The 25001-nt window shown below is 36.7% G+C and overlaps 5 protein-coding genes across 5 annotated transcripts; 2 read left to right on the forward strand and 3 right to left on the reverse strand.

The window, feature by feature from the left end:
* Positions 1-416: 416 nt before the first annotated feature.
* BX664DRAFT_344339 (uncharacterized protein) lies at positions 417-1118 on the reverse strand. The gene is made up of 2 exons (XM_051547452.1): positions 847-1118; positions 417-757 (listed from the first exon to the last, which is right to left on the reverse strand). Exon 2 carries the CDS (start codon positions 747-749, stop codon positions 435-437), a length of 315 nt encoding a protein of 104 aa, XP_051395669.1. The 5' UTR covers positions 750-757; positions 847-1118; the 3' UTR covers positions 417-434.
* An 11008-nt stretch (positions 1119-12126) lies between these two features.
* Positions 12127-12525, reverse strand: BX664DRAFT_237594 (uncharacterized protein; the record flags this gene model as incomplete). Its single annotated transcript, XM_051540191.1, has 1 exon — positions 12127-12525. A coding segment is annotated over one exon (399 nt), but the record flags the coding sequence as incomplete, so codon positions are not given.
* A 7081-nt stretch (positions 12526-19606) lies between these two features.
* On the forward strand, positions 19607-20900 carry BX664DRAFT_369721 (uncharacterized protein; the record flags this gene model as incomplete). The annotated part of the gene is made up of 4 exons (XM_051548620.1): positions 19607-19651; positions 19723-20059; positions 20113-20142; positions 20327-20900. 4 exons carry the CDS (start codon positions 19607-19609, stop codon positions 20599-20601), a joined length of 687 nt encoding a protein of 228 aa, XP_051395671.1. The 3' UTR covers positions 20602-20900.
* An 850-nt stretch (positions 20901-21750) lies between these two features.
* BX664DRAFT_50302 (uncharacterized protein) lies at positions 21751-23244 on the reverse strand. The gene is made up of 4 exons (XM_051549609.1): positions 22758-23244; positions 22362-22640; positions 22199-22301; positions 21751-22116 (listed from the first exon to the last, which is right to left on the reverse strand). Exons 1-4 carry the CDS (start codon positions 22759-22761, stop codon positions 21978-21980), a joined length of 525 nt encoding a protein of 174 aa, XP_051395672.1. The 5' UTR covers positions 22762-23244; the 3' UTR covers positions 21751-21977.
* A 176-nt stretch (positions 23245-23420) lies between these two features.
* BX664DRAFT_344377 (uncharacterized protein) lies at positions 23421-23792 on the forward strand. Its single transcript, XM_051547453.1, has one exon. The coding sequence runs from the start codon at positions 23428-23430 to the stop codon at positions 23662-23664; it is 237 nt and encodes a 78-aa protein (XP_051395673.1). The 5' UTR covers positions 23421-23427; the 3' UTR covers positions 23665-23792.
* Positions 23793-25001: the final 1209 nt, after the last annotated feature.

Here is a 25001-nt window from a genome sequence, read left to right on the forward strand (position 1 = left end):
GAATTGAGTAAAAAGGAAAGGCTGGCACGGATCGATCGCATTGGAGAACAAAGAAATATAGTGACGAAGGATCGATTGAACAAAGGGCAAATGTCGTATCAGCATATTCCGTAACCAAATCCATAAATTCACAAATAAAGAATAAAAATACATCGTAAGATGGAATCAATTACGTTGACGTGTAACATAGCAGTAGGAATAAAAATAAAAGCTTTATTAAAGAAAAGTATGACTACTATAGAGCACTAATTGATGTACTAAGATTAAAATCATTATAAAGAAAAGAAATTTTTTTAGGGCAAAAATCTATTTTTATTTATTATTCTGCGGGAGTTGAAGTATCACATCTTGGTGAATCGTGATCAACGTTTTCATACAAAAAAAAAAAAAAAAAAAGAAAGTTAGATACTGTTCTACTCTTATATATATTTCTACTACCGAATGTAACGTAGTTTATACTTACCAAGGCGCAGGTAGAGCTCCCCAAGCTCAGTTCCAAAGCGTTCTTTCGATACCCCACTGGCAGACACCTTCTCCTTATCCTCCCAGTTCTCGAAAATATACTTCTTGACAAGAAATTCCACCTTCCTTGGATTTCGTTGAAATCCTTCAACGGCCAGGCGACGAGCAGGACTCCTGACGATCCGCTCGTTGTCGTCAACAGACAACACCGGGCGGATCTCAGCTAAGGACATCCGCACAGAGCTGAATGCCCTAGAGCTGCCATCCAGTACATAGGCCGAGATCATTAAAGATCCTAAAATTTGTAATAGAATAAAAAAAAATTAGAAAATGACAAAAATAAACTCTTTAGATACATTAGTTTAGACATGTACAATAGTTTACCTTTCACCTTATGCTTGCTGCCACAAGTATGTTTGATAGATCAAGCTCTTGTCCGGTGTTGAATCCCTGGTTGCCAGTGTATGTTACCAAAGATGAGATCCAATACTAAGAGATATAACTTTGTTTCTTGGCGTGGTGTGTTTGGAATGAGCTAATGTTTTTCATTGTCTTGTATTAGGAGATCTTGCATCATGAGAAATTCCTGCTAGTTTGTTTACTAGACGAAAACAACTAAGATGGACGTTTTTGTAAATTGGGAATGTTCTGAAAATAAGAAATAAAATAAAAACGTTGGGTAGTTACAAATTTTTATAGAGTAACGAAAATTTGTTATTTTTCGTGTAACAAGTGGCTTCCAAGTCCAATTTTTTGGCGAAAAAAGAATTTTTTTTTTTGGGAATTCTTATTTTCACGCCCCTCAGTTTGTTATTCTCACCCCCCAAGCTAAAAAATAGCCAATAAAATTGATTTTTTTTTTCATATAGTCGATAAATTTCAGCAAAACTTTTATATTCAGTCATCATCCATTACCAATATATTACATATTTCGTAAAGAAAAAAAAAAGACTTCTTTATGCATCCTGGTAAGACTGTCCAAATTGACGTGCATGACCTTAAACAGCCACAATTCTATGATTATGTCAGATATCGAACAAGTTTTTATTTTAAATGAAAGGTAAGAAGTGTAATATTTGTTTTATCATAATAGTTCAAGAGAAGTAAGAATAGTAAATGACAAAGTAGTCATCCATCATCCATCATCCATCATCAACTAGAATCAATAAAAGACTGGATTAAATATAACAACGTTTATTTCAGACAAACAAAACAAACTAAAGAAATAAAATAATAATAGTATAAAATACATATTATATGCATTTTTTTTTTAAAAAAAAAGAAGGTATTTCGTGTTTTATTGGCTATTTTTTAGCTTGGGGGGTGAGAATAACAAACTGAGGGGGGTGAAAATAAGAATTCCCAAAAAAAAAGTACATTCGAAGATGGAATCAATTGCATTGACATGTAATGAAGTGATTTCAATAAAAGTAAAGTCTTTATTAAATAAAAGTTTAACTACTAAAGACTAATAAAGACTACTAAAATGATATACTAACACTAAAGTCAATACAAAAAAAAAAAAAAAAGAAAAGAAAAGTGAAGAAAAAGAGTGCAAGAAAAAAAAAAGGAAGGGTCACTCTTAAAAAGATTTCGGATAAAAATTTCCCGAAGCCGCCAATTTAGCCGTCGACAGAAAATATTTTTTTTTTTTTGTTTTATAGACTGTTTTATTTGCATGAATTGGGGAGATTAGGACCCAGTTATAGATCTGCGTGTGACTAGTTACAAAATTCTAGGGGGAGGGGAGAGAAAAAATAAAACTTTTTCTCACTCTTTGTCTTTTCCTTGTCTCCAGAGATGCTTTCGATATGCTTGGAAAGCTACTTCGATGCTCCATTGTTTTTCCTCTATGATTACCAACCAATGTTGTTGCCATATTATGTTCATTATACGTCCAATGTTTTCCATGTCTGAGGCATGTTCCCAGAGCGACGACTTATTCTGTGGTAAACTGAGAAAAGTTATTTTGTTCCAAATGGACGGTGGATCCATTTCGTCCTGGCCAATATAACTAATACATTTCTTCCAGAAAACTACTTTGTAGGGGCACCCGACCACCATATGATACTCGTCTTCTTCCTCCGTTTTACATATTCGGCAATTAGGCAAGGGCGCATTTGGGACTCGTAGTTGGTGAAGTCGTTGTTGTGTTGGTAATTTCTTCAAAAGGATTCGCCACCAGAAGTTCCGTACCTTATGAGGGATGTTGAGCGACCAGAAAAAGGACCATTGATTCTTCGTTAGTGTGGTGTAGCTTGGATATGCGAATGGAGGTTTCGGAGGTGGTCTCTTATCCTCATGGCGATCTTTCCATATCAACCGTATTTCTTTAGGTGATGCTTTGTATGTCTGTATCCACGGATCCATTTTCCTGTTGGATCTTATAGTCCAGTGATCTAGTTGCACGTGTAGTAAGTTTGATGGACATGGTGTGGGAGATGGCCTATTAAGTATTTTGTCGATATCTGGTTCCCAACTACTGTATCCTCTTGCTATATCTTCTTCTATTCGAGCACCCATAGAAGTCTGTTTTTGAAAAAATGCTTTGGGAATGAATGCGGTGTCTTGATCAGGAAGTTCAAAAAGGTCTTTGATAAGATATGTAGCCGGTATGGATGTCAATTGTATTTTCGCTTCTGCTGTTGGTGCCAGAGCATATTGGATGGGAATATTTTTGACAAAACCTGGCGTCCATGTATCAATAGGAGAAATCCCTGGTAGTTCCGTGAGTAGATGGGCAAGATGTTGCAATTGTGGCATTCGTTTCAAGGTGATCCGGAAATGTTGTGGGAGAAGTAGAAAAGGGATTGATGTCTGTTCATCACAATGGATGCGGATCAGTACGTTGATGACTTCTGTCAGAGGGTTTCCATTGGTACGAGCAAGCAAGCGATGAAGGTACACATTATGTAGTGCTTGTGATAGTTGAAGAAATAAATAAAAAATAAGTGAGACAAAAGTATATCTTTATTGAATAAGAATAAAGTGAGAGAAAAAGCTAACGCAATAAAAAACTCCCTAACATATAAATGACAGCTGTTACACAAAATGTTGATTTTAAGATAGATCATTCAGATCTATCTTATAGACACCACATTACCCCCTACCAGTCTGAAGACGTTTGAATTAAGTCCTTCTTTTACGGGTTCTTTTTTGAGGTTTATGATTTGTGGTGTGTTCCCTTTTTAATTTCTTATTGAATTGGGGTACTGCAGGTTCTTGCTTTATTTTACTCCAATATTCTTGAATGGTCACATCACTGTTAAAATTCTCTGATGGTTCCCAAGTGTTATGAATAGCATCATAATTTAACCATTTGACTTTGTAAAGGTATTTTCCTGATTCAGGGTCCAACTTATGTGCAACTATAGCTTCTACTTCATATGTTGTTTCTTCAACATCATTTGGTTGGTTAACTGCTTTCAATTGAGAGGCGGTATAACTTTTTGGTAATATATCACCAGTACTATCTTTTAGAACATATGTTCCATTCTGAGTTTTTCTTACTACTTTATAAGGTCCTTCATAAAGTGGATCCATTTTAGATCTAAAACTGGGATGTATTTTGACACGCACAAAACTATCTGCAGGGAAATCTTTTTGCATGTGCTTGGAATCAAATTTTGATTTTTGTTTGTTTGTGGCTTGAAGTGTTTTTTCTTCAATAGCTGGAAAGATAATTTCTTGAATTTCTTTCATTCTTTCTTTTACTTGTTTTTCAGAAAGTGGTTCTGCTTTACCATCTTCCTCATTATATTGTTTGAAATCATTTAGTCTTCTTCCAAACATTACACTGAAGGGTGTGGAGTTATGTCTTTTGGATACTTTATTGTTTAGGGCCAACTGTACACTTGGTACGAATAGGTCCCATTCTCCAACTACACCTTCTACGGCTTTTTTGATTGCATTCATTGTTGTACCTACAGTTCTTTCTGCAGCACCATTGGCTTGTGGATAGTAGGGCGTGATTAACCTATGGTCAAAACCAGCCTTTTGTTTGAATCTCTTCATTACTTGGTTTGCAAATTCTTTTCCATTGTCTGATTGCAACACGGTAGGTATTCCGAAATCACAGAAAACAGGAATTATTGCTTGTACTACTGATTCAGCAGTTTTATCTTGTATAGGACGAAGGATTACGAAGCGACTGCAGATATCAATCATTACTAGTAAGTAGTTGTTATTACGATACGTTTGTGGTAATGGTCCTGCCAGGTCAATTGCCCAGTGGTCACCAGGTAATTTAGCGCTTACAGGTTTATGTGGGTTATAACCTGCTTTTACTATGTTAAACTTTTGACATTGCTGACATGACTTTACAAGTTCTATTGCTTGTTCTTTTAGTTTAGGCCAGTGTAGTCCATTATTATGTATCGCTTTTACGATAGCTTCAGCACCAAAATGACCAAATAAATGCGCTTTTATCAAACATTCATTTTTCTCTGTCTCCGTTGGAGGTTCCATCATGTTATTTTCTAAATAGGTCACGCTAGCTGCTCTTACTACTTTGTCAGTTCCAACTTTGATAAAGTTGGTAGATTGTATTTTTTCTGTAGGTAGATTACCCTCCCCCAGCTCTTTGTCCATTGGAAAAAGGCGAGATAAGGCATCAGGTAAGACATTGTTCATACCCGGTAAGTGGACTACAGTGAATTGGTAATCAAGGATGGTATCCAACCATTTGTTTAACATAGCATTCAAGTCTTTTTGCGTGTGGATGTATACTAACGCTTTATGATCTGTATGAAGGGTGAAGTGACGACCCCATAGGTGTTGATGGAACTTGTTGAGCGCGAAAACGATTGCCAATAGTTCACGCTTAGTGGTACCTATAATTACGTTCAGATTTCGTCAATGAACGTGCCATGAATCCAATGTGACGTATACGATCATGTTTATCAATTTGATATAGGACAGCCCCGATACCAACATCCGATGCATCAGTAGCGACATGGAAGGGTAAATCAGTTTGGGGTGGGTGAAGAACTGGTGCATGTAGCAGCGCCTGTTCCAGGTTGCCAAAAGCATCATCATGTTCCTGTGTCCATAAGGTACCTAAATTACCCGCAACATTTCGAAGGCGATCGAGAGGTGCGGTAAGGTTTGATATTTTGGGAATATACTCCCGAAAGTAATTAACCAAGCCAAGGAAACGTTGTATATCCTTGCCAGTGCGAGGTTTGGGCCAATCCTGTGTGTTCGTTACTTTACGTGGATCCAAGTAAGTTTTGCCGTTAGTGGATACGCAGAAGCCTAACAAATAGATGGTCTTCTGGGCAAAGTGGCATTTTTTAGGGTTAAGTATCAATTTGACACGAGTTAATTCTTGGATCACCAACTGAACATGTGTTAAGTGGTCATCGATGGTTCGACTAAAGATGACGATATCATCGACGAAAGTAGCAACAAAATTACAAAAAGGATGTGGTGTGAACAATTTGGTCATCACCCGTTGGAATTTAGAGGATATTGGCTTAAGACCAAAGGGGCATCCACGGAACATGTATTGCTTCCCATCGACGGAGGTAAAAGCTGTTTTATGCTGATGTGGTGGATGAATTGGAAAGCGATGGAAGGCATTTGTCAAATCTAATGTTGAGAAAACATTAGCACCCTTTAGTTTAGTGAAGATGTTTTGTATCTTAGGTAAGGGAAATCGATCATCCTTTAAATATTTATTGATATGACGAGGATCAAGACAAGGTCGCTTATCTGTATATTTTCCTGTGATATCTTTTTTAGGTGCCATAGTCAAAGGACTATTCCATCTATTATCTACTGTTGATGGCACTTCACAAATGATACCATCTTGCAACCATTTATCAACCGTTTGCTTTACCTTTGGTACTAGAGCAGCAGCGATATTATAAGGAGCACGATAACAACTGACATTATCAGGTGTGTCTAAATATATGATTGCGTCTGGATGGGTGCAAAAGGAATCAGTAGGTATTTTTTGATTAATGTCTAGATCATGTTTTAGAGCATCAATAAAATTTTGTTGTGTGGTAACAGAGCCATAAGGATCTTCATTGGGTATTACTACATCTTTGATGGGACTTTCCTCATCATCTTTCACTGGGGGATCCCAAGAGAAACATAAACCGGTGTGACCTATGCCTAATAGATGCATGAGGTCAGTACCAATAGACAGATCTCTATCAAAAGCTAGGTCCATCACCTCAAAACTAAAGGTATGATGTATACCTGAATAAATTATATTCAATAAGGGAGTGTGACCATAACTTTGTATAGTGATGCCGTCATTAGCTAAAACTATAACACTATTATCATTATTGGGGACGATGGGTATTTTATGTTTTAAACAAAAAGCTTTATTAACAGAAGAAAAATTGGCACCAGTATCCAGAAAACCGAAGATTCTTTGATTCTCTACAGAAATGGCAACATTAATTTCTTTGTCAATTTGTGTTGTTTTATTTTCTTTTATTTTCTTTTGTTTCATTTTCTTTGTGATTGACTTACAATCTAAGATGTCGTGATGAACATCATCATCAGCATCGTCCAGATCCATCTTGTTGTTGAAGACAGAGGCAACAGTGTCAACAACATCTTGTTGAGCAGCAACACTCCTAGTGGCAGAGCGTGCCGTTTTCTTTGTGGGGTTCACAAAAACTTTGTTTTTGTGTCCAGCACATTTGTGTCCAGGCATGTAGGTTTCACCACAGCCTCTTCGACAAAGGACGCCTCCATTAGGTCCTTTTTCATACCCTGGTCCAGAAGTACGTTTAGAGGAAACCTTGGTACCTCTTTGCGTAGGATGAGCACGCTTTTCATGATGATCATCATGATGATGTCGTTTCTTCGTACGAGCTTGTAGATCCATACCAGAAAGGAATTTCACTATTTCGCTTGCCTCCATATGTAATACAGAGGAGTCGGAATTGACAATCTTATCCAAAATCTTGCGCCGCCAGTAAGATGGCATCTTGGAAACAGTACCTAAAAATAAGGTTGCCTCCAAAGAAAATCCTTCTCCTTTGTAAGCGTTACACGCAGCAAGGAAGCGAGCACCGAACATATCAAAGTCCTCATCATCCCTGGGTTCCATATCAACTAGATTTTGAACCTTTCGGATTTGCTGCTTAGGAGTATTAGCATACTCCAAAAGCCATCCTTTTACCATTGCCCAAGTGGTAGTAGGGTCATTAATTTGACTACACTTAGTAGCCAAAAAGACTTTGTAGTCATTCCCAATGACTGAAGGAATGTACTTGCGAGTAGCTTGATCCAAGTCTAACTCATACAATTCCACCCTTGTTTCAAAGGTTTCAATGAATTCAGCCACGTCGTGATAAACATGACCATATCCCTTAGGCACACGTTCACGGGGAGACATTAAGCAGGGCATTTCTTTAAGCCTAGGAAATGTCACTGGTCCAGCGATTTTAACCACATTTTGGTTATTCATTTCCTGGATACCAAAAGCAGGCTCATCAGGGAATCTGCGGTGCAGTTGGTATTTGAAGTCATTGAGAGACTTCGTTTTTTGATGAAGTTCCTCCATCAAATCATCGGTTGGTTCGTTGCTTTGGGCTGCTGCCAAAAGACGATCATCCAACTCATCAATTTTTTTAGTCAAAATTGCCAAAGAATCTTTGGCTTTTTCCAAAGGCGAACGAACAAAGAAAGGAGCAGAGAGATCCGACATGTTGTCGCTGGTGGTGGTGTTGTTGTTGGTGATATTGTTGTTGTTGTTCATGTTGTTGATGTTGGTTGTTGTATTCACTTAAAAAAATGTGATAGTTGAAGAAATAAATAAAAAATAAGTGAGACAAAAGTATATCTTTATTGAATGAGAATAAAGTGAGAGAAAAGGCTAACGCAATAAAAAACTCCCTAACATATAAATGACAGCTGTTACACAAAATGTTGATTTTAAGATAGATCATTCAGATCTATCTTATAGACACCACAGTGCTAATTGTTGGTGCATAATGTCTATTAACCCCAGTCCACCCATCTTTTTTGATTTGTAAATGAACGCCAAAGAAGGATATGGGAAGAAAGGTAAGACGTATTGTCGTACAGCTGAGCGGATTTCTTGTAACCATCGTACTGGGACTATAGTAACTCGAAGGATGTGCCAAAGCCTGGACAAGAGAAGCGAATTTGCTGTAAGTGATCTGCCTAGCACTGATAAGTTTCTCATGGACAACAGGTGTATGTGTCTGATAATTTTGCTCTGGATCATTGACAAATATTCATCAAGTTGACTTTGTTCCGTATATAAAGGATATCCCAAATAGGTGACTGCTTGTGCTGAATGTTTATCATGCCACTGGATGTTTTCTTCTGCAGCTATTTCCTGCCAAAAGGTATGTTGTTTACCCGTAATAGACATCATGATGGTTTTCCCCAAATTAATCTTCGCATTTGATGCTTGACTATAGGTGTGGAGTAGACCTTTCAGTGTTTGCCATTCGGTTTCTGATTGGAGGAAAAGGATTAGGTCGTCCGCGTATGCCAGAAGTTTGACTTGACATGCCAAGGTACGTTGATTTCTCTGTGGCTGTTTCCATGGCAAGGACCTTGGTATGGGCATACCTTGTAGGGTGGTGTTTTCAATAACACTCCGTAGGAAAGGTTCAAAGGCTAGGTTGAACAACAGAGGTGACAAAGGGTCTCCTTGGCGTAGTCCACGAGCTTGTATAATAGGTGCAGCAAGCCAACCATTAAGTGACAGGTGTATCTTGGTTGAGAAAAACAGGTCCGAAATGATGGTGACAAATAGTTGCGGAAAGCCCATATGCAGCATTGTGGATTGAAGGTACTCTGGATGTACTCGATCGTACGCTTTTTCTTGATCTAACAGAATTCCAATCGCAGGGTTGTTTTTATCCACGTTTTGTAAATGTGTCATCAACGTCTGTGTGATCCAGCCATTATCAGATATCAGCCTGTTGTGTAGGAAGCCAGTTTGGAATGGATTGATGATGGTAGACATATGATGTTGGAGGCGGTTGGCAAGTAGTTTAGTGAACAACTTGGCGTCTGTATTGATCATAGAGAGTGGTCTCCAATTTGCAAGTAGATTTCGATCCCCTTTTTTGTACAACAGCACCATTCTCGTTTCATACCATGAGGTTGGGCATGTACCTTGCAATGCTTCATTCAGTATGTCTAGAAGTAAACGTTTGGTAGGCCGGTGTGTCTTGATCAGGTGACGATATAATTCAAAACATAAACCATCCAAACCTGGACTCTTTCTGTTTGGAGTGTGTTCTACTAGCAATTCCAAAGTCGTATTCGTGAGTGGAGCGAGGAGTGCCTTTTGTTCTTCCTTGGTTAGTTGGCTTTTGGATACATGTCTTAGCAATTGTTCAGTAGCTCCATGGTCGACGGGGTCAGGCGAATACAGACTTTTGTAAAATCTACTGGCAGCTTGAAGCATAGTCGATGGCGTATTATACGTCATGTGGGTGTCGGGATCTCTGATTTGTGTTAAGGTGACTTGCTCTGTCCTTTGTTTCAAAACTTTGTAGAAGTATTTGTTGCTTCTTTCCCCTTGTTCTTCCCATTTGGTGTTGGACCGAACGATCAATCTTTCAGTCATCAGCTGTGCTTCTCGATCAATCTTCTCTTCAATAATCTTTAGTTGGTCATGTGTTTCAACTGTATTATCGATTGAGGCCAATAACATTAACCTCGTGTTTTGAAGATCTTGTAAAACTGAACGACGTTCTCTATTCTTGCATGTACTATAGTGAATGGCTATGCTTTTGATTTTAACCTTTAGACCGTCCCATTTTGCTTGGTTGGAGGAGTACATTGTTGAACTATCGAAAAAGGCTGTCAATGCCTTTCCTAGGATATCCGTAAAGTCTTGGTCTTGCAGTAATTGTGAATTGAAACGCCATGTCCCAGGTCCAATGTTGTTGATGCTACTATGTAGATTGAAAGATAGTAGCGCATGATCGGTCCATTGGTATGGTAAATATTGTTGTCTCACGTTACTAACATTGGACTTTATTCTATGAGATGCGAATAGGTAGTCGATAGTGGTACGATATTGACGTCCCTTGTATGTGGGTAAAGGTTGATAGGTTTCTCTAGCATTGCCATTCTGTAGACGGAACAGATCTGCGAAATGATCATAAAGCCATTGTCGCCAAGGTTGCATATGTGGAAGTCGGTATCTATTGGCATAGAGTTGTAAGTTGAAATCACCCAGGAGAATCCACTGATCGAGGTTCGCAGTTAACAAGGGATGTCGTAGCATTTCTAGGTAAAAACGGGAACGAGCCATTTCTTTGGGAGGTGCGTACACATTCGCTATGTGGCATATAATTCTGGATGTAGATTTCTCCATGATGGTGGCAGTGATAAGGCGCTCATCTAAGGAGACACTTTCGTTGGTGAGGACGAGACTGTTGTTGAGGCATATAATCGCACAATGGCGGGAGAGGAAACATGTTGCATAAGGAAAGAGACTGCGTATATTTTGTATATTTTCTTCGGTAAGATGTTTTTGTGTAGTGTTGTTGCTGCATAATTCTTGTAGGCATAAGATATCAAATTTGGTAGTGGGTGATGAGCGTAAAAATCGGGCATAGGTCGTTGTTGTTTGTTGTTTAGATACTTTAAATATACTACGTACATTTAAAGATCCAATAGATATATGTTGTACTGTCATATTTACGAGGATTTTGGTGTTGGCGAAATTGACGTCGCTGTTGTATCCACGTTTGTCATTTCCTTATCATGCGATTGTTTTCGAGATGCTGAAACCAGTAGGACTTCATCTTCTTCGTATTCCATGGGGACTGCAGTGGGAAGTCTACTTGGTCTATTCATTCGTTTCCTAGTCGTCGTAGCGGTGAGTGCTAGCATCTCCTTGGCCGTGTCAATTTTCATGGTAGATGCCACCTCGTATGGTGCATGTTTAGAGGCATTGAGATCTTTCCCAGGCATTGGTAGAGACTTCTTTGTCTTTGTCGACGTTTGTTCTATCTGACGATCTTCCATGGCGACATCTTCATGATCACTATTTGGATCCGTACCTAGATCTCCATCGTCGTGATCGTCAACAACACTCATTTCTGGATCTTGTAGCATGGTCGAGTCCGTTTGCTCTTTAGTTAATGCCTCAGTATTAACTACTTTTGATTCTTTGTCCTTTACAGGCTGCGAGCTGTTTGCCATGTTCTCCTTGACGTTGATGTAGTCATCGATTTCTTCCGCAAAAGATTTTTCCTTCCTAGTGACTTTGGATCTGCAATTGCGTGCCAGATGTCCTCTTCCCTGACATGCATAACATTTGATACCCGCTAACATTGGGCAGTCTCTTTTCAAATGGTTCGACTGTCTGCAATGATAACAAATTGGAGGAGCTCCACGGAAGGAAGCCGGGACGTAACGATCCCATTCAGTGAGGTAAAGCATGCGTTGCAGAGGCTCTAAAGGTTGGTCTTTCACTTTCCTGTCGAGTAGTATTGTCACATCGCCTTCAAAGAAACTTGCATTCGTCAACATCTTAATTTGACAGACCGTTCCATATACTTCCATGGACTTCATAATGTTTGTCTTCATTACGTCTTCTTCAGCAGGTGGGACTCCTGATAGGTTCACCCTCACCATTTCAGGAATGTCGCCTGTTCCATTGTGAGATGGAGTACCACGATATTGAATCCCTTGAATGGTAACTCCGCTCGTTACCGCCTGGTTGTAACTTTCCACTGCTGCAAAAGTGGCCTCAATCAAATAATACTGCTGGCGTAGTCGACCGTTATCAATGTTTCGACATCCAAGTACCCTTCCACAAGTTTCTTGGATGAGCTGGTATGCTGCTATGTGGTCCCTGAGTTCATCCCTTGGAAGCTCAAACAGGACTGCATCATCATGTAATGCCTGTTGCAGAATTGATTCTGCTCTATGAATCCGGAGCTGTTCAGCTAGATCGCTGCGTTCATAGATTACCTTGGTGTCGATAGCTTTCCTCGTGCCTTCAGTATCCGAGCGTCTACTCAAGGTAGGCACTTTCATCTTTTGTCCTGTAGCCACAATTTGGCTCCATGATCTTTTTGAATTTCCCAGATCCGCGGATAAGATAGTTGATTGGATTAACAAATATAAAAATAATAATAAAAGACAAATCGAAAATACGATGAGACTGTTGATATAGTTTATTTCAATAAGAATTGAATGAGAGAGAAAAAAAAAGAAAAAACTATTCTAATCCAATCTTAAATGACAAGAAGCTGAGATCTTAAAGTTACACAATAATATCAGTCTAGATACGACATCACCCCCTTCCAGTCTGTTAGACGTCTCTTATATATTTGTCTGTATCTTTTAATGTTATAACAAAACATGAATTATACATCATGCTGCATGATTATTCCGGATATGGTTTTTTTATTCATAGGAGTGATGGTTGTAGAACTGTTCAATTTCTTTTCCGTTTATTATTTTTTCTTTGAGGTCGAACAGGTTCCTTTAAACCGATTCTTTTATAATAATCAGTGATGATTCTTGGATCCTGGAAATTGTGATGTGGTTCCCAGGTGTCGTCTTCTGGTGTATAACCTTTCCAACGTACTTTATATTCGTATTTATTAGTTTTTTCATTTAAGCGATGTTGTACGATTGCTTGTACTTCATACACTTCATCTTCTGGTATGATTTCATCCATTGAAATGAGTTTTAGTTCTGAAGGTGTATAATTTCTTGGTAGGATATCACCTGTTAGATCTTTAAGGATATATGCACCTCCTTGATTTTGTTTGATCACTTCAAAAGGGCCAGTGTATCTGGGCTCCAATTTTGTACGTTGTGAATTTTTTATCATCACATGGCTTCCTTGTGGAAAAGTAAAAGTTTTATGTTTGTTATCAAAGTTCGTTTTTTGTTTCTTTGTTACTTCTTGCGTTCTTTTTTGTATAGCTGGAAATATCACTTCATTCATTTGTTTTATACGTTGTTGTATTTCTTCTTCTGTCATTTCTTCTTTAATACTTTCATCCCTAAAGTCGACGAAGTCATTAAGCTTACGACCGAACATTATAGTAAAGGGAGGTGTATTTGTTCTTTGACTTATTTTGTTGTTTATAGATAATTGTACTGACGGAAGATATTTATCCCATTCATTCACATTTCCTTCTATTACTTTTTCTAGGACATTCATAGTTGTTTTTACAGTGTTTTCTGCTGCACCGTTTGCCCTTGGATGATATGGGGTTATTAATCTGTGATCAAAACCAGCTGCTTTCTTGAATCGTTTCATCATATCGTTAACGAATTCTGTTCCGTTATCCGATTGTACAATCTTAGGTATACCAAAATCGCAGAATACATTAATCAGTTGATTGACTATAGTGTCAGCTCTTTTGTCAGGTATTGCCCGTATTATTACAAAGCGTGAGAAGATATCTCTCATAATCAAAATATAATTATTATTTTGATTTGTTGTAGGTAAAGGTCCAGCAAGGTCAATTGCCCAGTGGTCACCTGGTAAGTTTGAGGATATTGGGCGTAAAGGATGATATCCATGTTTCGCTATGTTATATTTTTGGCATGAAGGGCATTTACTAACTAGAGCAACTGCTTGTTCTTTTAATTTAGGCCAATGTATACCGTTACTATGAATAGCTTTGACGATTGCTTCAGCACCAAAATGGCCAAAGAGATGTGCTTTATTTAATAATTCCTGACGTTCTTCTTCTGGTGGTTCCATTTTATCTGCGCTATTTATTTCAACAGATCTGTTTATTAACGTGTTATCGTTATTACCCCCTTCCAGCCTTGACATGCCAGGGAAAAGGCGTGAAAGATAATCAGGTAAAATATTATGGGTACCAGGTAGATGGATGACTGTGAAGGTATAGTCGAGCAATGTGTCTAACCAATTTGTCATCATAGGGTTCATATGTTCCTGTGAATGTATATAGATCAGAGCTTTATGGTCCGTGTAAAGTGTGAATGGATTACCCCACAGGAATTGGTGGAATTTATTGAAAGCGAAGATGATTGCTAACAATTCCCTTTTGGTTGTAGAGTAGTTACGCTCTGATTTGGACAATGATCTTGCCATGAACCCAATATAGTTTGTTTTACCCTGGATTTTTTGGAAGAGGACAGCACCAATACCAACATTCGATGCATCCGTCGCTACGTGGAATGGCTCTTGAAAGTTGGGGTGTGATAAGGTAATATGTTTTTGCAAAAGCTTTTTCAGAGTTGTAAAGGCTTGCTCATGCTTAGGTGTCCACTTCTTTTTTAGATTATCCTGGTTACGCAGTTGATTCAATGGATCGGTAACAGTTGACATCATTGGAATATGATCTCGGAAATAGTTGACTACACCAAGAAATCTTTGAAGGTCTTTGCCTGTTTGCGGTGTTGGCCACATGTCAATATTTTGCAGTTTACGTTCATCAAGTGATCGTCCATTTTCTGAAATAGAGAATCCAAGTAAGTATACGGATTTTTGTGCAAAATGACATTTGTCTGGATTGAGTAGTAGGTTAACGGCAGTTAACTTATCAATTATAGTTTTAACATGTAATTGATGATTTTGCATGTTATCACTATAAACTACGATATCATCCACAAATGTGGTGACAAATGGTAGATCAGTGAATAAAATACTCATCACCCTTTGGAATTTTGATGATATAGGTTTTAAACCAAATGGGCAACCTCTGAACATATATTGTTTACCGTCTACTGATGTGAAGGTAGTTTTATGACGATCATCCTCATGAATTTTGAACCTATGGAAGGCACTTTTTAAATCAAGGGTACTAAATACTTTGGCACCACTCAATTTTGTGAAGATATCACTTATTAATGGTAAAGGATAACGATCATCAGGTAAATATTTATTAATATGACGAGGATCCAAACATGGTCGCTTACCAGTTAAGTTACCGTTTATATCTTTTTTAGGTGCTAATGTTAATGGTGAATTCCATTTGTTATCGATGTTAGCAGGAACAGGTTCAATGATGCCATCAGCCAGCCAATTTTGTACAGTTTGATGTACCATTTCTTTCAATGTATGAGAGATGGGGTATTGTCTTCTGTAACATGATACACCTTTAGGCATAGGTAAGTATATCACAGATTCAGGGAGTGTACAAAAAGCATTTGTAGGGATAGCTTGATTTTGTTTTAAACTGTTTTTAATAAAATGATGGAATGTTTCCTGTTCTTCTTTTGTACCTGCTGGTGCTTCATTTGGGATTTCTTTATCTTTATCAGGGTCTTCTTCCATCTTTTGAGGAAGTGGATCCCATGTTTGTACTAAACCGTAATAACCAATACCAAGTGAAGGCATTAAGTCAGCTCCAATACTAACTTGTTGATCACCGGTTAATTTCATTACTTCAAAAGAATATTTTAAAGTTTTCCCGTTATAACAAAGATCTAAAGGTTCTGTATAACCTAGACGCTGAATTACATGATCAGAATGAGCTAAATGGATACAATCATTTGGATTTTTATTTTTATTATTTAGAACAATTATTTTAAAATTATTTTTTAAACAAAAATTTTCATCGATGGCAGAAAAAGTTGCACCACCATCTAACAAAGCCATGATAGGTTTTTGTTCTAAATAAATTGGAATAAGACATTGATTAATGTTTTGATTATTTTGAACTGAATTTTGTTTCTTATTCTTAGCCTTACATTCTGACATAAGATTCAACTTATCATCAGCATCTTCTTGTTTTTGAACAACCGTTTTGGTTCGTATAGCAGCACGAGAGAACAAATTGTTTTTGCCATCTCGGCCGTTGAGTTTCTTTTTAGGACAGACATGTCCAGGAAGGTATATCTGCCCGCAACCATTGTAACAAAGAACACCTGTTCTTTTACCATCAGAGACTGTATTAGCCTTTTTTATTTTCTTTACAAACGAAACATCATTTTGAATGTTTCGCTTTTGAGCAAAACCTCTAGGGTTTTCTGTTCTTTGGATGTCCATACCAGCAACGGTTTGCATCAGTTGATGAATATCAACGTCAAAATTCGGGGCAGATCGGGTGATCAACCACTCCGTTGCTTGTCTTCTAATTTCTGGGTTTAATGTAGCTAAATAAACTACATTGGAAAGAAGAGAGACAGGCATTGTTTCCCATTCAGTCATGGTTAACAAATTACCGAACATCTTATTATGTTCGTCGATGGTTTTAGAATTTTGTCTGATCGACACAAGTTTATGCCAAGCATTAAACTTTTGAGCTGGAGTATCATATTTGTCAATAAATTGACGTTTTATGAAAGCCCATTCTGTTTCACCATCTGACTTTTCATTTATTTTCTTTAATAAACCTTCAAAAAAGAAAGTTTGAGCGCCGTCAAGACATCTTGGAAACAAACGACGAAATTCATTTTCAGGTTGTAAACCATGAGAAATGAAAATTTTTTCCAGCGTACTGAAAAGATGTTTGGTCGAAGTAAACGACTTGTCATTTATTTCTTTACCAACCTCATAACTGTTGACCAGCTTTAATTGAGGAAGGTATTTGGGAACAACGAGGCTTCGATTCATCATCTGAGCCTTTGTTCTTTCTTCTTCAGCTCTACGGCGTTCGAAAGAAAAGAACTTTGGGTTATGTGGGAACTTACGTTCATACATAGCCCGACCATCATCGACGGCTTGTTGATCCTTTTGTGCTTGTTCAAAAAGTTTTTGAACATGGGCACGAGCTTCATCAGAATTATCCAATTGAGCAAGTGCTTGAGTGTAGAGCACTTCAGACTCTTCTGCCTTGTGCGTAAGCACAGCGACAGCCCACTCGGCCCTAGCTTCAGGAGAAGCATAGGTTGAGGCCCCCAAACCACTTTGAAAAGTGGAAGAGGGTTGATGGTTTTGTTCTGTCATAATGACATCACGTTCCAAATGGTTGTTGATAATGTTGTTGACAAAATCGGTGCCATTAATGGAGAAAGGAGCAGAGGTATCCGACATATTGTCGTTGTTGATGTTGATGTTGTTGTTATTGTTGTTGTTGTTGTTGTTAGAATTCATCGTAAAAAATAAGATAGTTGATTGGATTAACAAATATAAAAATAATAATAAAAGACAAATCGAAAATACGATGAGACTGTTGATATAGTTTATTTCAATAAGAATTGAATGAGAGAGAAAAAAAAAGAAAAAACTATTCTAATCCAATCTTAAATGACAAGAAGCTGAGATCTTAAAGTTACACAATAATATCAGTCTAGATACGACAGCGGAAGAGATGGGAGATGTCGCCATTTCGTAATGTTGTACTCTAATTTCGATGGAATTTGACGAAACTAGTACGAAAATAACGAGAAGACGTTGGGGAATCTTCTGTTGCTTGTTGTTTGTGTTGTTTACTTGTTTTTTGTGAAGTATGCAGTTGTTGTTATCGCTTAAAAGTTTACCCGATCAAAGAAGTGTTCTTTAAGCGAAAGAGCCTGTCGACAGAAAATAAGTACGCCCCCTTTATGCTAATGACGGACTTTAAATGCTTATCCCATTTCGTCCCTTTTTTCCAGATCTCCAGGTGAACAAAACGTTTCCCAAATATGACATGCACGGTTAAATACCGTCCAATCATACATAAACGGTAATATCTTGTCCAGTCAAAAACGCGAGCCACCCATCGTTACACATGGCGCTTCGAAGTTACGTTTAATTCAACAGAGTTTGGTATAAAAAATGATTTCCTTTTTATTTTTATCAATTTTTACAAAGATGATATTCTACTGTATATATTGGAATCAGACTCCCTGCTAGACAGAAGTGTCATTAACATTATAAATCCATATTTGGTAATATCAGTTATTAATTCTGTATTAGGAAATCAAATAAAATAATATCCTTTTAAGGCCCGTGTCAATAAATGAAATATCAAATTAGGGAATTCAATCTATAACATTGAATAAAATTTCCTAAAAGAGTATTAATTTAAACTAACTTCTAAATACAAATTATACTAATATAATTTCTATATATGGATCTAGCTCGTGCCCTACCTCCGCCAGGCAGGGAAACGAAGATTCTGTGCTCATCAGCGCAAAACTGTATGTCGTTCAAATCATCGATTTTGAATAATGAACTTAAACAACTGAATAAAATTAATCAGATATTGATATAAAAAATGTATTGGATTGCCAAAAATCGAATTCAAAATCACATACAGCCGAACTTGAAGCGTCATATAGGGGCATGACGCTGGGTGGTTCTCATTTTTGATTGGTTGGTTAAAACAAAAAACATTTCTGATTGGTTAAAATTACCGTTCTTACCGTTCTTGTTTGACTGGCCAAAAACAAAAAACATTTTTGATTGGCCAGTATATTGCCGTCCACTTATGACTGGGCAATATTTCTGGGCCTTGTGGGAAATTGATAACCTGGCTGACTAATGATTTTCAATTCTTTTTTATTCATTGACTTTTAAATTTTATGCCCTTTTATAATACTGTATATACCATTTTCTTTTTTTTTTTTAATGTCCTTCTTTCTTTCGCTTATTTCTTTAGTTTTTTTTTATTACTTTTTTATTTTATTTGAACCGTGACACTTCACGATAAGTACATTCTTTTCCTTTTTTTTATGTTTTTACTGTACATCTGGTCTCGCATATCCAAGCTACACCACACTAACGAAGAATCAATGGTCCTTTTTCTGGTCACTCAACATCCCTCATAAGGTACGGAACTTCTGGTGGCGAATCCTTTTGAAGAAATTACCAACACAACAACGACTCCACCAACTACGAGTCCCAAATGCGCCCTTGCCTAATTGCCGAATATGTAAAACGGAGGAAGAAGACGAGTATCATATGGTGGTCGGGTGCCCCTACAAAGTAGTTTTCTGGAAGAAATGTATTAGTTATATTGGCCTGGACGAAATGGATCCACCGTCCATTTGGAACAAAATAACTTTTCTCAGTTTACCACAGAATAAGTCGTCGCTCTGGGAACATGCCTCAGACATGGAAAACATTGGACGTATAATGAACATAATATGGCAACAACATTGGTTGGTAATGATAGAGGAAAAACAATGGAGCATCGAAGTAGCTTTCCAAGCATATCGAAAGCATCTCTGGAGACAAGGAAAAGAAGACAAAGAGTGAGAAAAAGGTGCACATGCAAAATTGAAGCAACTTGTGACACACACGAATGCTAGTATGGAAACAGTGTTTGAGAGTATTGATAGATGGTACTTCGGAATGGTAAATCTTAATGAGCGACTATTGTGAATAATGAAACTGACTTACTGCATTTATGTTGTACGTTTTAATAGTGGGAAAAGATTGAACAGCGTACCGAGATCGAATCCTTCAAATACAATCCTTCATTCATGCTAGATAAAGATGCTCATAGGATGAATCACTTACGGCTCAAAATCAGCAAGTTTGCATTCAATCGATTGAAAAACGACGTCGTACCAGCCTCGTATAGAGTGAACAAGAAGGATGACTGTGAATGTGAAATCAAAATCCAGTACAAGTTACCATGCGCTCATATGATTTCTGGTGACTCTTCTCCTATACCGTTAACTGCCATTCATCCTCGTTGGATCTTGAAAGAAGATGACATACCTACTAATGAATATATTTACGGTACAGTAGTAGCTAACTGTAAGAATAACAAACTATATGAATACTCATCTTTAGTTTATATCATACTGTAGGCACGAATGATGATGACAAGAAGGCTTGTGGTAATTGTCAAGGATATCATTTTCAAAAAAATTAGTCAATAAAAAATAAAAATCATGCGTATGTCTGAGTTCCATTATTATTATTTTATTTATTTACTTTTCTCCTCTTTGTTCAATGGCTCTTTCGGATAAAAATTAGGAACCCATGGTTGAAGTAGGCTCTCCCCACCTACTTCTTCCAAAGAAAAAACAAAAACTCAACAACGTTCTTTCGCTGAGGTACTTAGCGGCTCCCCCCGACCTTCTCCATCTACAACGACAAAACCTCAAACTCCACTACCAACACGTACGGTAGTGACCAAAATGTGGAAAACATTTCGCACAACAGAAGCACTACTCTTCGATATTTCAGCCCTCCCACCTTCCTTCACTCACCAGAAGATCCAAACAATTATTTCCCTCTTTGTTTCCTTGTCATGGCTCTTTCGGATAAATATCAGGAACCCATGGTTGAAGTAGGCTCTCCCCGATCTTCTTCATCTGCAACTCCAAAAACCTCTTTGTTTCTTTGTTTTTTTCTCACCTTCTCTTTTCTTTCTCTTCTCATCTTTCCTTCTTGTTTTTCTTGTCCCTTTTTGTTCACCTCATTTCAACAATGATACATTAGTTATTAGTCTCTCCTTCTTTAGTTTATATATAAATACGTTATTTTATTTCTACAATTACTTTTACATTGTTCTCAATATTCTCATCAAACAACTAAAATATATTCTCGTAAGCATATATATAGTTACTTCTGTTTTGTCTGTCTGTCTGTTTACTGATATTATACCATTTCTCTTGTCGTGTTCATGGCAGCTTTTAATGCTTATCAAATACACCTAGTGGCGACAAGAAAGAGATAACAAGGAATGAAAAAGTATGTTTTCTTCTCTGTTCCCCTCCTTTGTTTGAAAATTTATAGATATTCATACAGACTATAGTCCCCTCTTTTCTCCTGATTTATGCAATAAATCATCTGTAAAACAAAAAGAATATAATTCAATTAGTGGGAGAAGGGATACAATGATAAATATCCGCACAGGCATAAAGACGTTCATTTGTTTTTTAAAAGTCTTTTTATTTTTAACGGTCAAGGTATGAATAAAAAGTAAAAGCAAAAAAAAAAGAAACATAAAAAGAAATATAAAAAGAAAAGGGAATTCTTATTTTCACCCCCTCAGTTTGTTATTCTCACAGCCCCCCCCCCCCCCCCAAGCTAAAAAATAGCCAATAAAGTTGTTTTTTTTCATATAGTTGATAAAATCTCAGCAAAACTTTTATATTCAGTCATCATCCATTACCCATCATCCATTACCAATATATTACATATTTCGTAAAGAAAAAAAAAGACTACTTTATGCATCCTGGTAAGACTGTCCAAATTGACGTGCATGACTTTAAGCAGCCACAATTTTATGATTATTTCAGATATCAAACAAGTTTTTATTTTAAATGAAAGGTAAGAAGTGTAATATTTTTTTATCATAATAGTTCAAGAGAAGAATAGTAAATGACAAAGTAATCATCTATCATCCATCATCCATCATCCATCATCCATCATCAACTAGAATCAATAAAAGACTGGATCAAATATAACAACGTTTTATTTCAGACAAACAAAACAAACTAAAGAAATAAAATAATAATAGTATAAAATATATATTATGTGCATTTTTTTAAAAAAAAGGTATCTCGTGTTTTATTGGCTATTTTTTAGCTTGGGAAGGGGGAGAATAACAAACTGAGGGGGGTGAAAATAAGAATTCCCAAAGAAAATCCTTGACCGGTGATACATAAAAAAAAAAAAGTAAAAGCAAAAAAAATAAAAATACAAAGAGAAGGACAATCGCCATCTAGCTTGATCGTCTGATAAAGCCGGTACGACAGTTGAACTTGCTGATGATATCTTCGTTTTCCAGCAAGTCGTGTCGTGAATATATGCTAAAGGTCACACCATGATCAATGACTACTTCTTGAATTTGGGTATATTTTCTACATGAGGACATAAATGGCGTTATTAATCCATAAACCTTCGTCTCTCTCCATACTAGCCTCTCAACCCCACTTTTGTTACCTAATGAATTGTCGTAAGTCATTGGGTTCCGTGGTGAGACCTGCGAAATCTATGGCGACAAGGCGAACTGGTTTGAACTTTGTGTTAAGCAAGCGGCAGAGATCTATAAAAAATCAAAAAAATTATAACAAGACTTTTTTCTCTCTTCTTTTTTTTGCCATACCCTTCATGTCACCATTCACTTGCAATGCCTTTAAGTAGTTGCTGTTGTTAGAGTTGGTGTCTCTTTTTTCCAACTCTTCGTTCGCATTGGAAGAAGGAGACACGAATATTTTTGTGCAGAGACATTGAGCTTCCAATCGTTCCACCATTTTTGACAAGAGGTTGCACCGAGTGGTAAATCTCTCTCGCCCTTTAGATTTACGAGCGTAACCAATAGTTGTGATAGGATTAGCTCGGAGATGCTTGTTGTAGTTAGCCAGGTCCTCAAAGGCATTTATCTCTGATTAAAAAAAAAAGAATGAGTTTTTCATGACTTGCACAGGAACATCACATGCCTCCATTTCGCTTCCTATTAGTGCATTGCATATTTTTCTTTCTGTTTTTCTTACCTACGTACTCATCCTTTAGTACCCAGAGTTTGCGACCTTCAGCAACTATATTTTGTGATTGGCGGCTCTTGGTTCTTTCTCCCAGATATTACTCTGTAAAGTAGTCGATTGGATTAAATAAAAATAAGTGAGACAAAAATAATCTTTGTTTAAAGAGAAGAAAGTGAGAAAAAAAGCTAACGCAATCAAAAACTCCTTAACATATGAATGACAGCTGTTACACAAAATGTTGATTTTAAGATAAATTACAAAATGTTGATTTTATGATAAATCATCAGATCTGTCTTATAGACATCACACTCTGCCTCACCCAGTCTTCAATTTGTGTTAGCGTAGTAGTGTGACGGCTGTGTGGGTCGAGATATGAAATAATGAGACATAACCGTAGGATGTTTATATAAAGCTAAAAAACAAAAAAACGGTTAAAGAGATTTCCGATTTCGAGAAAAGTCGTGAGCAGCGTAATGCTGTTTTATAAGACTAATCCTGTTAAAGCAATCCTGTTTCGCATACTATAGGTTTTATTTATGTAGAACTGTTTCATATACTTTAGTAAGGCTTTATAATTTGATAAATAAAGCATTGTTGTTTTCTATTTTTATTTTTTTTTTATTTTTACTTTTATTTTTATTTTTATTTTTATTTTTATTTTTATTTTTATTTTTTTTTTAATTTACTATGGTCATGTGTTTGAAATTGCTATTATTGATTTTTTACTTCTTTGCTTTTGTCAAGACTATTTATGCTGTGATGTGCTGTTGTAAATGTAGTACGCCTGTATGCTTTGAAAGTCAAAGTGAAGTGTGCGGTAAACATGGAGCAATCAATCCTGGTGTAGATAGGTGTAGTACAGGTTATTGGCAGTGTGATGTTAGGGATAGAACATGTTTTGATGTAAGATGTGATTCTTTATAATTATAAAATTGTTTTTGAAGAAATAAATATCAGGCATAAAAGCATTGTTGCCTTTTTATCCATAAATAAAGTGTTGTTGTTACATTTTAGAATAAAATTCGTTCATATTATATATTTGAAAAAATCACAGAAATGAAAGCAAGAGTTAAATTTGTAGCTGCTAAAAGTTTATTACATCTAATACAAGATGTAGAGTCTGAATTTGACTTTAGTAATAAACGATGAAGAATTAAAAAAGGAATTTTTCAAAGTTAGAATTGTTTATAACAAGGAGGTTATTATGATATTTAATAAATTCTGGGAACTAAAAGACCTTTTGAAGTTATAAACAAATCAAAAAAAAATCTTGACTGCTGAACTTGATAATAATAACATTCCAATTTGCATAAAGGGCGTAATGAATAAAATCTTAAAATGTTATTGTGTTATTAGTTGATTTTTGCTATATGAATAAAGACAATAATAAATAGGTGAGATTCTTTCTAATTTTTTATTATTGAAAAAGAATGACTTGATTGATTATTTCATAAAATAAAAATAGATTGATTATTGAAGAACAATAGACTTTGTGTGGTAGATGTCTCAGATTTACATTCATCCAACGGCTCTTTTATTTCATGATACGACACATGCTCTTCGTTTTCCTGTCAAATAGTTGTCTCGAATATATGCTGAAGGTCACACCATGGTCAATGACTATTTCTTGAATTTGTGCGTATTTTCTACAAATGAGGACGCAAATGAGGTTATTAATCCATAAATTTTCGTTCTCTCTCCATACTAGCCTCTCAACCCCCCTTTCTTACCAGTTGAATTGTCATAAAGCATTGGGTTCCGTGGCGAGACCTGCGAAGTCTATGGCGACAAGGCAAATTGGTTTGAATTTTGCGTTAAGTGACATAGATCTATAAAAATCAATATAAAAAGAATAATTATAAAAAACTTTCTCTCCCTTCTTTTTTTTGCCATACCCTTCGTATCGCCATTTACTTGTAATGCCTTTAGATAGTTGTTATTGCTGCAGCTGTTAGTGTCTCTTTTTTCCGGCTCCTCATTCGCAGTGGAAGATAGTAACACGAATATCTTGGTAGAGAAGCATCGACAATCCCATTGTTCCACAATTTTTGACATGAGCTTGCACCGGCAGTAACTCTCTCTCGCTCTTTGGACTTACGGCCATAGCTAATTGTCGTCATGGGTTTGGCACGTAGATGTCTATTTCAAGTCTTCAAAGGTATTTGTTTCTGACAAAAAGAAAAAAAAGATGAACTTTTCATGACTGCACAGAAACATATGCCTCCATTCCGCCTCCTGTTTGCGCATTGCATATTTTTTTT

Source organism: Halteromyces radiatus (assembly GCF_025201355.1).
Source record: "Halteromyces radiatus strain CBS 162.75 chromosome Unknown BX664scaffold_13, whole genome shotgun sequence".
In the NCBI taxonomy this organism is placed as follows: domain Eukaryota; kingdom Fungi; phylum Mucoromycota; class Mucoromycetes; order Mucorales; family Cunninghamellaceae; genus Halteromyces; species Halteromyces radiatus.

Bases quoted from the DNA above. Each gene is read 5' to 3' on its own strand.
- BX664DRAFT_344339 (XM_051547452.1), bottom strand. From the start codon at position 749: ATGATCTCGGCCTATGTACTGGATGGCAGCTCTAGGGCATTCAGCTCT.
- BX664DRAFT_50302 (XM_051549609.1), bottom strand. The intron at 22,302-22,361 runs GTATGGCAAAAA...GATTTTTTATAG, and splicing joins AGTGAATGGTGACATGAAGG to ATCTCTGCCGCTTGCTTAAC. The intron at 22,117-22,198 runs GTAACAAAAGTG...GTCCTCATGTAG, and splicing joins GACTTACGACAATTCATTAG to AAAATATACCCAAATTCAAG.
- BX664DRAFT_344377 (XM_051547453.1), top strand. From the start codon at position 23,428: ATGGTCATGTGTTTGAAATTGCTATTATTGATTTTTTACTTCTTTGCT.